Source organism: Cariama cristata, unplaced genomic scaffold (assembly GCF_000690535.1).
Source record: "Cariama cristata isolate BGI_N322 unplaced genomic scaffold, ASM69053v1 scaffold29316, whole genome shotgun sequence".
Classification (NCBI taxonomy): domain Eukaryota; kingdom Metazoa; phylum Chordata; class Aves; order Cariamiformes; family Cariamidae; genus Cariama; species Cariama cristata.
Window position 1 is genome coordinate 30,037 of NW_009620921.1, and position 15,609 is coordinate 45,645.

The 15,609-nt window shown below is 41.6% G+C and overlaps 1 protein-coding gene across 1 annotated transcript in view; it reads left to right on the forward strand.

Moving 5' to 3' along the window:
* Nucleotides 1-12,323, forward strand: part of LOC104162929 (inaD-like protein) — a gene marked incomplete at its 5' end in the record, with an annotated part of 41,631 nt that extends 29,308 nt beyond the window's left edge. The window contains 7 exons of the mRNA XM_009701776.1: nt 1,447-1,564; nt 3,043-3,074; nt 3,361-3,483; nt 4,586-4,690; nt 8,136-8,239; nt 9,942-10,065; nt 11,859-12,323. Coding sequence (XP_009700078.1) covers nt 1,447-1,564; nt 3,043-3,074; nt 3,361-3,483; nt 4,586-4,690; nt 8,136-8,239; nt 9,942-10,065; nt 11,859-12,005 — 753 coding nt within the window. The remainder of the gene's footprint in view (nt 1-1,446; nt 1,565-3,042; nt 3,075-3,360; nt 3,484-4,585; nt 4,691-8,135; nt 8,240-9,941; nt 10,066-11,858) is intronic.
* Nucleotides 12,324-15,609: the final 3,286 nt, after the last annotated feature.

Below are 15,609 nucleotides of genomic sequence, written 5' to 3' on the forward strand. Positions count from 1 at the left end.
GAGTCTAGGTAGAAAAATCAGATTAAACAATGTCATCCCCCTTTCTTTGTAGCATAAGAGGCTTTTGCAGGAACCTGGTAATTTCTGTATTTCTTTTAATACAAGAAATCTTAATTGCTGTTCTTAATGCAGAGTCATTTGAGAGCCTTCATCTCACTGCTTCTAAGTGACTTGGTGATTTTGAAAACTGAATAAATGTTTCTCAGCAAAATCGTTCCAAGAGTTATAAAAATCTTGGCAGATAATACAGCAAATCAGCTTGAATGATTTGCACAACTGCGAGTGATGTTTTAGAAGCTGCTGGCCAAGAGCATCCAGAACTTTTGTCCTCACTTGGCTTTTTTCTTGGTCCGTTGCATACCTTTAACGGTAGAAATATAAGCCTTGTGGTGCAGGACAGTGATTTCTTTCATGCGCATTGCAAATTATGTTGACTGACCCATGAATTGGCAACTGGAGGTGGAAATCGTGCTCTGCCTGTTGTTCGTCACTGACAGCTGCACACTGGTCAGTTAGGATAAATGCTGCCAGAGCTTTTGATTCACCGCCTAATGCATTCAGAGGGGAAAAAACTCTGCCACGGACAGGGAAGTATAGACCACATCTTTGTTTTGTATAAGGCAGCTTAGTTAAAAAGGTCTGGCCCTCGATGAAACCTGTTGTTCAGACGCACGTCCTAAATTGATAATGATGTTTCATCGAGGGGCAGAGTCTGGAGATAAAGCCAGATATGGAGATAGGGAAAAGGAGTGCTGGAAACGGATGGCCAAGAATTGGTAACATGGACGAGCAGCTATCTTTGGAGACTCTCCCTTTTGTCACCTGGCATATTATTCTGGAAATAAGAGTAGGTTCTTGGTCAAATGAAAGGGGCAGGGTCAGTTACAGGACCTTGTAGTCAGACAATGTATTCAGCTAAAATAACACATGCCAGTCATCTACAGGCTTTAACAAGATGGATGTCCATGTTATCCCCACCTTGTGTGAGAGGAGCTGTTATGTGCCTCATGCCCGCTCGTCGTAGGGTGAGGTGCCTGCGGGGTGCGTCGTGGGGAAGATGCCCACAAGCTTTAGCAGCAGCCATCATCTCCCCTTCTCCTCAGGTTCAGAGACACACTGGGAATGAGCAAAGGAGGAGGTTAATCCTACTTCCTTATGGCCTCTGGAGCAGACCTGAACAATGTACGCATGAGGTGTGCACGTAAGGGAGTGAAGTGCAGTTGTGTAGTACTGTGAGCAGTGCTACGGGTGTGCCCACAACACGGGGACAGATTTTGGTAGGTTCCCTCTTTGGAAATTAAGTTGGAGAGGTTTGCACTTGCGTGGCTGATGTGGTATTTCCAGGCTGTTTGGCACAGAGCACAGCTGCGCCCGTATGTTGCAGGAACTGGTTTAAAGTTGACGTTTGAGTTTGACTCACAGATTTTGATTTATTTTTAACTTCAGGTGAGCCAACAGAGTGTCCATAGCCACTTCCACCCTGCGCTTGCTCCAGTCCTCTCTACCTTACAGAATTTTGTCAGCACTAAAAGATCTTCAGCAGATGTGTCTCAGAGAAACTCAGGTATAATCTGGGCAACTGTCAGAATAGCTGCATGTTACTTGCTTTATGTTTGTGCTGGTTTAAAAGCAAAACTGAATACTTAAATCTGGTTTTCCTGCTCAGCCTCCCAGAAGACATACCACTGATGTTTTAAGACCCAAACACTTTCCAGCAGATGACATTATTTTTATGTCTGCTTGTAGAGTAATGGCTGCTCTATTTTAAATGCACAATTCTTGTGCCCTGCTATTCCCCGACGTCCTTGTCAGAGGCTTAGCACAGGCAAGGTTCTCACATTAGAAACAGTTTTCTCAGGGAATAAAGCTGCCACCACTTCATTTGTATCTTTGTTGCTCTTGAGTGTATAAAGGGGTGTTTTGTAATGAGAAAGTCACAATGCCCAGTTTGCAATTTGCAGATTTAGCAAGTGCTAAATCTACAACCTGCAGTAGATTGTGGAGAGCCTGAGTATTTGTGTTCTCTGACCTGCATCACAAGTTGGTAACCTTTGCTCACGTCGGACCATGGGCAGAAGTAGAAGACGTTTCTTCTGCCAGTTTGCATGCACTGGGGGAGGCATGTGGCTTTTTAGGCAGCCTTCCTTGTGCCATTTTGAAGGGCCCTGCAGCACTGAGAGTGCACATCTGCACGCCCTGATTCAGCATCCCTGGGGCTGGGCTTCCCGCTGCCGCACACCTCGCAGCACCTCGGCAGTCCTGCCTTCTGTACTCATAGCAGATATCTGCACAAGCACATGTGCATGGCAATGAGAAATACTGATATGTCTTATTAAAAATCATTAACTTTTGGAAAAGACTAATTCTGATTCTTAAAATAGTTTAGTTAAAGATGATAGAATTAGGGGTTGGTATAACAGAGCCCAGGACCTGACTACACCAGCTAGTTAGGCTGTTTAGTCCCAGTTTGAATGATTCCTTTGAAGTGTCCCTTTTTTTCTCTTTTTTTTCTTTTTAATATTTTGAGTACTTTTAAATGTCCTATGGCTAGATGTATGCCAGCCAGACTTCCTGGCTATCTATTATTTACTAATACAGCACAAATTAGAAGAGGAAATCAATGGAACCTCAACAGCCTCAGACCAGCTATGTCCCCTACCCTTTGTGGTAGGGACACTGTGATTTATGAATAATAAGCTAATCTTTAATTGAGTGAAATGCACAATAGGGCTTTTCTTCAGGCCGGCAGAGTGCTGCTATTCAATAGATTGCGGTAAGCAGCGGCTGCGCTACAATGGGCGTCACGGTGGCATCTGTCAGCCAGAGTGATTACATCCGTATTCATCTCTGGGTGAAACAGAAATCCCGTCCTCCTCACGTGAGCAGCGCTGCCTGGTTTGGCACAGGAAGGCTCCACTTCTGCTTAGTGATAACTCTTGACTAGGCAGCCAGGGAGCATTGTCACCTGACAGTGTTATCTCTTAATTATATTATCTCTTAATTACAGAAGCTAATTGTTTGTTTCTTTATTAGTAGGAGCAGATATGGGCCCAAGGACTGTGGAGATAACAAGGGTCAGTGAGTTATTTTCTATCAATTCAAAAAGCTGACACCTTTAACTGAAGTTGTTAATTTTTGTAGCATTTCTCAGAAGTAAAATTGCATTATTTGTTTGCAATGGGTTGTTGGATGTATGCCTGTGTAATAAGACCTGCATGTGTGAGGATGGGCATGTCTGTCAAACCTCTCTATTTTCTCCCTGTTCGATAAATCAAATGAGTCAGTTATTGCTATACCCTGAACATTGACCTCTGCAAGTTGCTCCAATTGCAAATGCTGTTTTCTTTTGCTTTGTTTTAGGGACCAAATGATGCACTTGGTATCAGTATAGCAGGAGGGAAGGGAAGTCCATTAGGAGATATTCCCATCTTCATTGCCATGATTCAAGCCAGTGGTGTGGCTGCACGTACCCAAAGACTCAGAGTGAGTAGAGGGATCCTCTCAGTGTTTCCTACTCCATCTGCCATGTGTCCCACAGAGGAGGAGCCCCAAACACTTCTTTATATGCCGTCACTTTGATAATGTCTCATAGACTACTATGCCTTTTTTTATATAAAAGCAAAACAAACAAACAAACAACAACCAGAAAAACAAACCTGCCTTTCTCTTCCCTTTATAATTATCTTGCATCTTGGGATAATGACAATTGTTCCCCACATTGGAAAAATGACGTTAAGAGAAAGAACAGAAATGCATTTGCAGTGGTCTTTCAATGTATACATTCCTCCAGACCCAGTAGGCTCTCTGGAAACCACAGGTCTTTTGTGGACTGCAGACTGGGCGTCATTTAGAGCTCAAACCAGACAGAAACCAGCTTGGAAGTTAATTGTTTGATCTTAAGGCCCTTATAAAGAAATGTCAAAATAAGACACTTTTATCAGATTCACAGGATATGTGGGTTTCCAGGAATGACTGTGGGGAACACTTTCAGTTTTAGAGAAAATTTCAAGGAATCATTAGTATTGAAAAGAAGTTATTATGCAGATACACAGGATTGCATTGGCCCGTAAGATTCATCAGTACATGCTGCTACATTCATGCCATATCTCTAACAAAATTGCACAATAGCACTAAGTGCCAGGGTCAAGATCATTTTTATGTATAAGAAGAAGGAATCATCTAGGTGAATTAGATTAATATCAGAAGTGCCTGCTTTCCTAGACTGCATTCAGCATGTGCATACATAGTCTGTAAGAATATGAACTTGTCTGCACTGATGGACACAAATGAGTCCTTTCTGGGTGGGAGGACAGCAGTGAAAATCTCACTCTCTCTGCTTTCAATTGGAAATAACAAAATACAACCCATCTTTGTTTCTCTGATCGCAGTGTTTTTTTAAAAAAAATCCATATTGTACTAGCTCTGAAGAATGGTAAATGATCACTAGCAATGCAGAATTCTAACAAAAGGGATCCTGCAAAAGAGAAGCATGACTGTGCAGTGCCAAGTTCACGAGGAATTTTAAGCATTCTTAATTTTAATTTTCCCTAATGCTAGTAATTTTCCATTACTGTTGTACTTTTAGGTTGGAGATCGGATTGTCAGTATTAATGGGCAACCTTTGGATGGGCTGTCTCATGCAGATGCGGTTAATCTACTAAAGAATGCTTATGGGAGCATTATCCTGCAGGTATGGTGATAAATTGAACATGCAGCTGCATGAGGGTAGATAAATGGCATTCAGGAAAAAAAAAAAAACTCTAAGCATCACTGGCACAAGGCATCACAGAAGTGCAGGGTGCTTGCTGATGGGAATTACACAGAATGAAAGCAAGAAATAATTTTCATTCAAAAATTCTTTATTGCCATTCATACAGGCTGTGAGCATGACTATATAAAAGCATAACAAAGAGAACAAAATAACTTGTTGCTACACATGATAAATCAACAAGCTTCCAAGTTTTTTTTATTAATTTGAAGTTAGCTAGGAACAAGAAATTACATGTGTGTGTATGTGTGCATGCATGTAACTAGTCTGTGACCAAAATGCCCACAGTGTTAATTTCCTTGTTCCTTGAAAGGAGAAGAAAGAAATGCTAGTAGCATTTAGTAAAAATGATAGCATCATCATTAAGACAGTGCTGCCTAGAACTGATTATTCTACAGGTAGTGAATAGTAACACTTGAGAGAGAAAACAGTGTTATCGCTACCGCATTTATATCCTAGCTAAAAGGAAGACGTGTTCTGCCACTTTGGTTCTAATTGCTGCTTGCCAGTATATTCATCTTTAGTTTATTCTTATGTTTACACAAAGAAATGGGAAAAATGCTTGCTAGAGAGAATTCAAAATACTACTCCTTTGCAGAATTATTGTAACAATTGGAAAACAAGCTTAAGTACTACCACTAAAATCTATTCTAATTTTCTTTATCATCACAGCATATTGGATTGGAACATATCTTGAGAGATTTTTGCAAGCTTCTTGCTTGCATTACAACACAAGTGTGCCTATAAAAAATGAGGGGGAAAAAAGAAAAAAAAAGGAAAAATGAAATGATGATAAACTTAGTTTTAAACTTGCTTATTCTTCATTTTCTCTGTCCATGAACTGCTGACCTGGTAAGTGATGAGCCAGTTCCAGAGCAGATGGTGTATTTGTGTAGTTCCGTGGAAGTCAAAGGAAATACACAGATATACACCAGCTGAGGATTTTCCGTTAAATTATAGTTCTCATATTGTTACTAACGTTGAGTAATTTCACTTTTCATGTCAACAGTATTCCCTGAATAGAAAATGAAAGCTTGCTGCAGAACCCAAAATTGCTAATCTTGAAAGCTGTAATACAGCGTATTCCACCTCATCATGTATTTAAAAATATTCCTGATGAAGCACGCTGTCAGTTGTTCGCTCACATAAACAAAGAGGTTCTTCTAGAAATGTCTTTGGGTTTGTCACTTGATGGTTTTTCTTCCACATTTTTGCTGTCTAGCTTAAAATGGGCTTAATACTTTTTCCAGATGATGCAGGTTTATTCTGATAGAATAGAGTCTATTTTCCGCTGTTAAAAATCTGTTGTGTGAAGGTGGGATGTTATATTTTAATATCAGCAGGGAGTAGTGTCGAAGCCCTGCCGTAAGCACGGTGATACGATTACCTTACGTGCTAACCACAGGTACTTCTCAAGCACTGGATTGTTTTTTTTTATTATTATTAAAACAATCTAAATGGAATAATCCTATCGCTGTGATAATCGTGACTGATGTGTCATTAAGTAATTCTGTTTATTATCAGGTTAGACCACTTCATGGCAAACTGCTTTGAAAGGTCAGATAATTGCGTTCAGTGGTGTGGAAAGGCTTATTATCAGTATGTCCTGGGAAGGATGGTAAAGGAGTTTGCAAATGCTGTTTGCAAATGGGAGATTAAGGTCTCAGGGGAACAATCATCCCTTTCGGCTGTTTTGATGCTTTGGTTTAATTTAATTTCTTTTCTGCAGGTGTAGTAATGAGATAAGGGGAAGCTTTTTTACAAGGTTGTTGAACTCTGATACGTTCTTACTGCCAACTGAAGATTTTTGAATATAGATTTACTTTGCCCTCATTTTATTTAACAACAAAATACGACAAATACTGGCTGGCACCCTTTCTCCTACTGCAACGGGAAGGAAAACTTAATGGTGTCTTTGCTGGGTGAGCCAGGTGCAGCTGTCGTCTGCTGGACCCCTTCATTTAGGGCATCCAAGAACCTGAGTCCTGGGATGCCAAATTTGCATGAGAACTAATCTTCCTTCCTAGAAAATGCTACCACCCTCTTGGCTCCAAGTGATTAGAAAGAGGGAAATATTGTTGTGGAAGAATTGTGAGCATTCATTTAAAACGGGGGATTTAAATAATGGATTTTTTATTTCTAAAAGGTACGTTTCCCTTAAGCCATGTTCACAGCAAGGAGTGGAAAAAGTACCTGTTAATTTTGATAAAATAAAGCCATGGATAGCTAGAGGAAATACTGAAAATATACTTGCTGGGTATTTCTCACTGTCTCTGAGCTGAACTCCTGCGATGTACAGTGAACATCAAGCAGAGAAGAATATCTCATCACAAGGAGATGGAGTTAGGGAATAACCACAGCATGTAGTTGTTAGGGGACTGATGCCCTTTCAGCTGTGAATACTTAAAATCCAAACCACTTCATAGCAGTTTCCTCAATTTTTTTCCAGAAAAAAGCAAATAATAGAAAATCAGCATGCAATGAAATGTTAAAAAAAAAAAGCTAGAGTGGGTATTGACACTTTGTGTTTAATAAATCCTACTGGGCCTGCAAGCTGCAAGCTTTTATCCTTATGAGCCTAAACCTCTGTGAACGGCAAAGCCCAGACCTCAGCGTGCAAGTAACTGTTCTCTCAACACAGCTATAGTCGTATTTGTAACTAACCTGTACAACATTGATATGGTTGGTTTAAAAAGCCTGAGCATGTTTGCTGCCCCACCACCAGTCAAAATGTCATTAACTATTAATTCCTGTGTGGTGGTAATTCATGATGGTTTCAGAATAATACGGCAGGCAGGCTTAGGAAATTTAAGAATGCGGTTTGTTAGATTCATGCTGGAAATTGCGGAGAAGTTGAAACTAGGGATTAATTTCTTCCCCACTCAGCAAACAAACCAATCTGAGGTATTTCAGGGCCTTTGCCCCATAGTCCCTTGGATCTCTGTATTTCGTTAAAGGCTAAGGTGCTCTCTCTGGGAGACCTTTACTTTCAAGCCCAATCCTGGACACCTTGTGTTGACTCTGAGATGTACCTATTTCCTTGACAAAGTAACCGCTTTCTCAGGTTTATCCCAAAAGACTGTTCCCCTCTGCTCAGCATCTGAATGATAGCCATGTAAAAGCAAGAGAAAACTTCAGAGCAAAGTTTTCATTTAACCCCCAGAAAGGTGGCTACTAGCAGCTCTCTTATGTGAGACTATTGAATTAGTAGGACATTTAAGAGAGTAGGACTTGTATTTGAAATTTGTTTGAAAAAAAACATCAAAAACTGATTTTCCTAGTGTATCAGCTATTTGCTGCATAATTAGCCAAGTGTCTTTGGTATTATGTGACCACACATAATATTTCATTGCATCCTTCTGTTCAGGTTGTGGCTGATACCAACATCAGTGCCATTGCTACCCAGCTGGAGAGCATGTCTGCGGGATGCAACCTTAACTCTTCTTCTGAGCATCCTTCTGAAGATCCCGAGTAAGTTTGTACTTAGTCTGCGTAAGTGAGGTGGATTTCTATGCACCATGCAAGGGAAAAGCCTAGTGTGGTGAAGGAGGTCTTTCCCATTGCTTTTCTCTCTAATTTTCCATCGCCTTTAAAGTGAAAACTGTGACCTTCTCCAAGCAGATTACGGACTCGTGTCCATCTTCACCTGATGGCAGAAATTGCTTGAGTAAATAAGCACAAAATGTGTTTCTGAGTACTAGTTCTGGACATTTTTCAAAAAAATTTATCTCCTTTCTTTTCTAATGTGTTATGCTGGCATGATGATTCTGCCCTTGTCTGTTGGCTTCCTTGCCTGAAAGGAGTTATGATTGTAGCAATTTGAAATAAATTGTCATTGGCAGACTAAGGCAAGAGGTGTTAAAAAGCCTAGTATCAGAGACAAATGTTTCAAAACATGTCCCAGAATTTTCTTTGTCTTTTGAATATTTTTAGCTTTACAATTTGAAAAGTCTGATTGAAAAATTTTCTACTTACAGCACTTCTGTGTGGTGATGGAAGTTAGAGATCTAGCCGTCTCATGGCCATGCATCATTCTCCATTGTGTGCTTTTTAGGGCAACTTATAGCATTCCAGTTATCATTTTGAAATTCATTTGATCTTTGTTTTGGTTCATTAGCTTCATTATGTTCTTCATTTTCTTTCTTTGATTCATTATATTTATTTTAAGAAGCTGAGATGCAAGTTGCTACTCTACCTCAGGGCTTTTTGAGTATACAAGTTAAGCTATTTATGCTGCATTCTCTAGTCTTACAATGTAAGATACTGTTTTTATTGCTGCTCTCAAAGGAGAACAGGTTACTTCACAAAAGGATTTGTATTGTCTTTTCATATCAAAATAGTAAGGAAATTTGAATGTGAAAATATGAAGCAGAGTTAAGTAGGTGTGGGCATTCATTCTGTCCTAAAGAAATGGCTAGATATTAGTCAGCATAGGCTACACCTTTATTTATATAGGTGGAAGATGTCAAACAGCTTTTGTTTACAATATTTCTTTCTAAATATGTAGAAATTACTTTTTCAAATTTGAGATGGATATATACATATGAGTGGTCTAAATTCCACCAAAAATCTTCCTCTGCTCAATGTAGACGGGAAAAGCCCCTGAAGAGAGTTCAGGCTCTAAGCGATGCACTGGGTGAGGGGCTCTCTGGGGTTACAAGGCGCAGGGGTGTAGGTCAAATATAGGTGGTTAGAAAACAGCCCAAAGAGCCTGCAGTAGAACTGAGACTATAAACGCAAGTGTTCCTGGCTGCAACCTGTCTATTAGACTTATTCTTCTGAAGTCATAAAATAAAATTATGCTGTAAGGTAATTGTTGCAATTGCCACTTATGCAGACTAAGGATGACAGCGTGGCCAGTAAGAAAGCAAACTCTCCTTTACGTACGTGCAGCGACTGCAGATGAGGAGAGTCTCACTTCTGTATCAGAGATAAGTGCTCTTGTTGAGTTCTTATTAAAAATAAGTATTTTCAAAGTGAGGAGCTGAAGTACATGGAACAGTGGTTGAACTCCGGGCTGTGCAGGAGTGTATTTCAGTGCAAGTACAAGAGTCATGGTTTGTGACTGTATGAAAAACTTCTTGATAGATAAATATCTCTGTAAGTGTTCCATCTGCATCAAGTCCCCAGAGACAGGCATTGCTATTCTAAGTGATATTTATTGTGTTTTCAGAGCACCTCAGCCTAAGATTATTACTTTGGAGAAAGGCTCTGATGGACTGGGATTTAGTATTGTAGGGGGGTATGGAAGTCCCCATGGAGACCTGCCCATTTATGTCAAGACTATATTTGCCAAGGTATCTCTTTTGTTGTTTTCTCCCTTTTTCTGTATTATCTTTAAAAATAAATCTAAGATTTGGTTTGGAAAATATATTATGTAGTAGAAAGCAAAACGTGCTGTCTAAGTACGTTAATGTGAGTCAGTCGACCCAGAACTCACAGCTGGCTTCTCAGTTTATATTTCATACTACTGATGGCTGAAAAAAGATACTTTATCTCAGCAAAATTGCTCTGTGTACTTGGGAAACTTGTTTTTATACATTAAAATATTTATAAGGCAGGTTTCTCTCTGTAAATCTCAAAGATCCTTCCAAGAGGTATGGAGGCATCGCTTTTCCCACTGTACAGGAGAGGAGACAGTTGCAGAGATGCTGTATCTTTGTGGCTGAGCTTCAGCTGCAAAACCAGGAATAAACTCCTGTGCTCAGTTAGTCACCTCAATGAGAAAAAACACCGAAAGACGAAAACGCCCTACCTTGTGGCTTGATGATGACTTGGCTTACACATCGGTCCTGGCTTTAGTTATTCTCCATTGCTTCCAGCCTCTCTCTCATGCCTCTCTCTGTGTACTCCACTCCCACGTGCTGGAGATGATCACGGCGCGGCCATCTCTGACCCCAACCCTGAGTGTCAGGGGAGGACTTGGGGGTCCCAGCCAGGTACAGCAGTGGCTCTGGCCCACGAGGCTGGGGAAGAAACATAGTACAGCCCAGCGCAGCCTCAAGGCAGGCAGCCCCAGAATGGCCACTGGTGTGGAGGGAGAAATGTCCCTTTTCCCACCCATCCCCTTGCTAGAAACATGCTCAACCTGGGCCAGCAAGATAAGTCAGGCATGGCCATGTGAAGGAGGTTCTGGAAATGGGGAGTAGGAAAGGGAAACAGTGGGAATTAGGGATACTTTCCATAAAGTAACTTCAAAGTCAGTCACACACAGTTGCTTGTCCTGTGCCTACTTGCTGTCACTTGTGTCAGCACTTCTGGCAGGGTAGATGACATAATTAATAAAACTTTGTCTGAAGATGGAGTAGAAGTTATATCTCCTCTGCTTCTGCGATTCCAGGGCTCAAACCACAAGTATCTGGTCTTTTTACAATTTTCAATTATTAACATGGGAAGATACTGTGTCTTTAAACTGATGCTTAGATTTACAAGTTTCTAGATGTGAGCACAGCTGAGAAACGGTAGATCGAAGCTAGAATATACTGGAGTCACTGGTGGGGCCATGGAGCAGAAACAGACACCATGAGCTGACCTCTAGGCAGGGCAGGGCTTAGGATTTCGAGAAAAGAGCTGCACTGAGGCCTCTGGAGGAGAACAGCCATTTCTAAAGCTCCGTGGGAGCTTCTCAGGACATTCAGCAGAGCCTAGCTCTGGCCCGGACTTGGGGCAGTGCCCAGGCTGTTTGGCTGCATGAGCTCTGCGTCCCTCTTCCTCCCCACATTTTAACCCATTTCTCAGCACTGGGTGTGGAGTACATTTAAATGCTGCTTTGACAGGCCTCTCCGTAATCATAAAAGCCAGAACCAGTCTTTACACTGCAGTTTTTTCAGGGATGAGCCAATTCTCTTCTTCCCAGGGGTATATCACCCGCCCACCCTGCCCCAGACCTTGCAGGGGTGGGTAAGCATGGTGAGCGATGGGCAATGGTTGAAGCACTCAGGGAGACTTCAGCACTGTCATTTGCCATGTTCCCCACCCAGTTACGGTGGGTTTCCAGTGCTACATCCCTCCGCATTTCATCCATCAGCATTATGAGAGATGGGAGGGCTCTGTGGTACCAGCCGCTAATGACTCACTTTGCCGTTTGCAGGGAGCAGCTGCGGATGATGGCAGACTGAAGCGTGGCGATCAGATTTTAGCAGTTAATGGGGAAGCTTTGGAAGGTGTTACTCATGAGCAAGCTGTAGCTATTCTGAAGCGCCAGAAAGGAACTGTAACATTAACGGTGTTATCATGAATGTCATTGCTTGCGGAGATAAATACAATTATTTTAGAACATCAGTAGAGCTATAATAATACTGTTCAGCCCTGAGCAGGATGTAAAGCAAACGCTGGCAAAAATGAATCAGTATTCACCCTGTTGCCAGAAAGGGTAGTGTGTGTCTCGAGCTTCATTTAGCCTTCCACATTTATCAGCCTTTCTCCCCACCCTCCCCTACTTCTGGTGGCTTTTGAGGTTTCTCTGGACAAGTTTAATTAAGAAACTTCAAAGAACAATATCCATTTTACTTTATTTATACATCGGTTTCTCCCTGCTAGTCTGAACCCCAGTTACAAATGGAATCAGCTCGCACACAAAAGAGAATTTAGATCATCAACTGATCTCATCTGATGAGCAGAAATAAATGCCGAGTGACTTGTCATCTCACTCGTGATTTACTTATGCTAATTGTCCTTTCAAGTATGCCAGAAAACATTAGCAATGTAATTAAATTACCACTGTTCCAAATGATGAAATATCAAATTCTCCTCTGGGAAATTATTTGTGCTCGGCACAGTAAGTCTGATAGTCAAATGTGAACTTCTCATGTTTATCTCTTTGGGTAGGTCTATGGAAGTTAGTCAGAGGTAATTACTGTGATGTGTCAATTTGCAGCCTTTAGCATGAAAAATAAACTAGGGGAGAGGGAAATTTATTTTTTTTTTAGGCTTTTAAAATGTTTGAGCCTTTTCAGATATTTAGACAGCATGAAAAACAACGACGTATCTCGTTCTATTCTAATTATATTTTTAAAGAAGAAGAAATGTGCTGATATATACCAGGCATGTTGCGTACAAAGGCAGTTGTTGTTGTGCCAAGTTGCAGCATGATTGTTCATCCTGAAACTTTAATGAAGACAAAAAGTTTGCTTCGGCAATGTGATCCTCTAATTCTAGTAATGATGGTGAGCCATCCCTCTGCACGTTATCTTTAAGGCTAGATGAAGTTAATCCAAACCAGCAAACCGTTTTACATTTCCAAGAGTCTCCCCAGGATCAGATAGTGCAGGAAGAGGCTTTCACGGATCAGAGGATGCTTCTGTCTTGGGGCTGCTGGAGTTCAATTTTGGATAATACCAAATAGTGCCAGGCAATGGTGAGATGATCGCCGCAGAAGACTGCTGCAGCAGTTTAAGATGATGTCTTCCCAGGGCAGAGCATGCAGAATGGGGTTCCTCAGCCTCCTCCGGCAAGTCGGACAGCTCAGTCGAAGCCGCCGACTATTTTTTTGGTTTAAGCCAAGCCAGACAAGCGTGTGCTGAAGCCCACGAGGAGCCTTCCCAAAGCCTGCACAGTGGAGGTGGGATGCAGGAACGTTCAGCCAAGAGTTAGCAACTTTGTTACGTGTCACAGCCATTCCTGCAGTGATTATATGACCATGGCCTTAGTGATTTGGCAAATGAATTTGGCAGGCAGATTAATGGCAATGCCAGTCATTGTGGTTTAATCTTCCTATCCAGAGGAACAGTAGGGTTTTAGAGGAAGCAGCCCAGTCTGATTTGGACTATTTGGTATAATTTATAATGATGATGTAGCTGGGAGAAGTGAAAGGAGGTCAAAATTGGCTGCTCATTTTGTGTGAAAAATCCCTGGAATTAAATGGGAAGGAGATTCAAAATCTGCAGTATAATAACGCAGTAGTGCAGAGTTTGTGTTAAAGGTACTGTGGTTGAGCATGTTTTAGCTAGAGCGGGTATTTCCCCATTTTACATGAAAGAACAGGTACTGAAGCGAGATGAACTACACTGAAACAAGCGAGCTGTGATTAGCTCTCATTGAAACGGTTTTCCTTATTTCATTGAAAAGTTTTCTTTGACTTTAGGTAATCACAAAGTGCATTTAGCCTGCTGGAACCATTAGTGGGTATTCCCTTAATAGTGCCTGGAAGAGACTTCACATTTTCAGTGGATTCCCACTGTACTATTTGATTTGCCAAGTGAAGTGTTAGTGGAACCTTGATTGTAGACACACAGAAATATGTCCAGATGTAGCAAATCAGAGAGTTTTTAACAAACTGCCTTTGGTTGCAAAAGCATCCAAGGTATGCAGAAGTTAAAGGCGGGTAAGTGAAATGTGAAGAGGTACCCTTAGAAATAGCGTATGGAATTTATCACAAAATGTAACGATTCCTCTGTCTGATTATGTTTTTATAACGGTTGCATTCCTAGTTTAAGATGTTGCCACATTTAATCTATGAAGTTTTACACGGCTGTTTATTAGCCTATTATGCACATACTGTTCATATACATAAAGAATAGAATTTATGGGCTGAAATATTTTGCACTTCTCATTGCTCAGAATGAGAGAGAACATTTTCTGCTTCTTGTAATTTGCACTTTGTGTGTTGAATATATTACTGCCAAAAATTATATTGCAACTAATTGATAAACCAGTGCCCATGCGGAGAAGCGTGTGCTGTATGTACAGGACCAAGTTAGATAATTAAATTTGCATTACGCTTGTCTGGGTTGAGGTGTTCTGGTTTGTTTAAAACTTTATTTCTGTGCAAGGGAAGAAGCAATTAAACCTCCTGATTGTATGTTTACGTATATCAGTAAAATGAGACATTTTATGATTTCAAAGGTTCTAAATAAAGCTTGGTTACGTAAGTAGTTGTGCTTTTTTTTTTTTTCTTTAATTTAAATGAGTTAAAATCTATTGCATGCGATGTCTTTGTTTGCTGTTCCAAGTAGGGCTCGTGATTGCCCTTCTCAGGGAGCAGGAGCTGGAGCGGCGGTCACTGTAGGAGTGACGGAAGGCTGTGGTGACAGCCAGCCGTGGTGACAGCCAGCCGAGGCTCTGCGTCCAGGTAGCAGGATTGCTCCCGAGTGAGACTGTCGCAGGGAGCCATCCCGTGCACGTCTGCCCTCCATCAGAAAGCCACAGCCACCCATCTAGCTGGCTCTAGCCTGGTAAGTAGTTCTTAATCAGGGGAACACCAACAAAAATGGCTCAGTTGAGGGACCAAGGATCTGATGCACAGGTAGCAAAACCAGGGGATGAAGACAAAGGCACTGAGTGATCATTGTTGTGCCAGGAGGAATCAAAATCAACGTGAAGGGTGCTTGCAGGAGGAGTATCTATACCATAGGCATCTCGCGACCCTTCAGAGGTGCCACTCACCACCATTTCAACTCTTATGTACCGGTGGGAAGGGTTCTTGTGCCTTGGTTTGAGGACTCGGCTGTCAGAGCCTTTTCTTTTAGAAGGGCCACATGCTGTTCACAGTCCCCTCATCAGCTGCCTCACCTGGAGAGACAGGGAATAACCTGCAGTTTGCAGTGACACCACCAAGGACATCCTTGACATCACCAGGAGCCGTCTTAGGGCTGTTTGCATTTCTTAGCTAACTCTGCAAAGAAAAGGGCAAGTTATGCCTATGTTTAGACTTCTTCCAAAGGCTGGGATTGAGATGCTCTAAGTTTTTGTGTCCTCCCCACCATGTGAGCTTGCCAGGGAACAAACAAAGTTTGTCCAGGCTTGATCCTGGCTGCCAAGCACTGAGTTTCAGAAGCACCTGCTGGGTGCCGCCTGAGAGGATGTTCGGGCAGCGACATGAGCCATGGCAGCGGAGGGTGGGC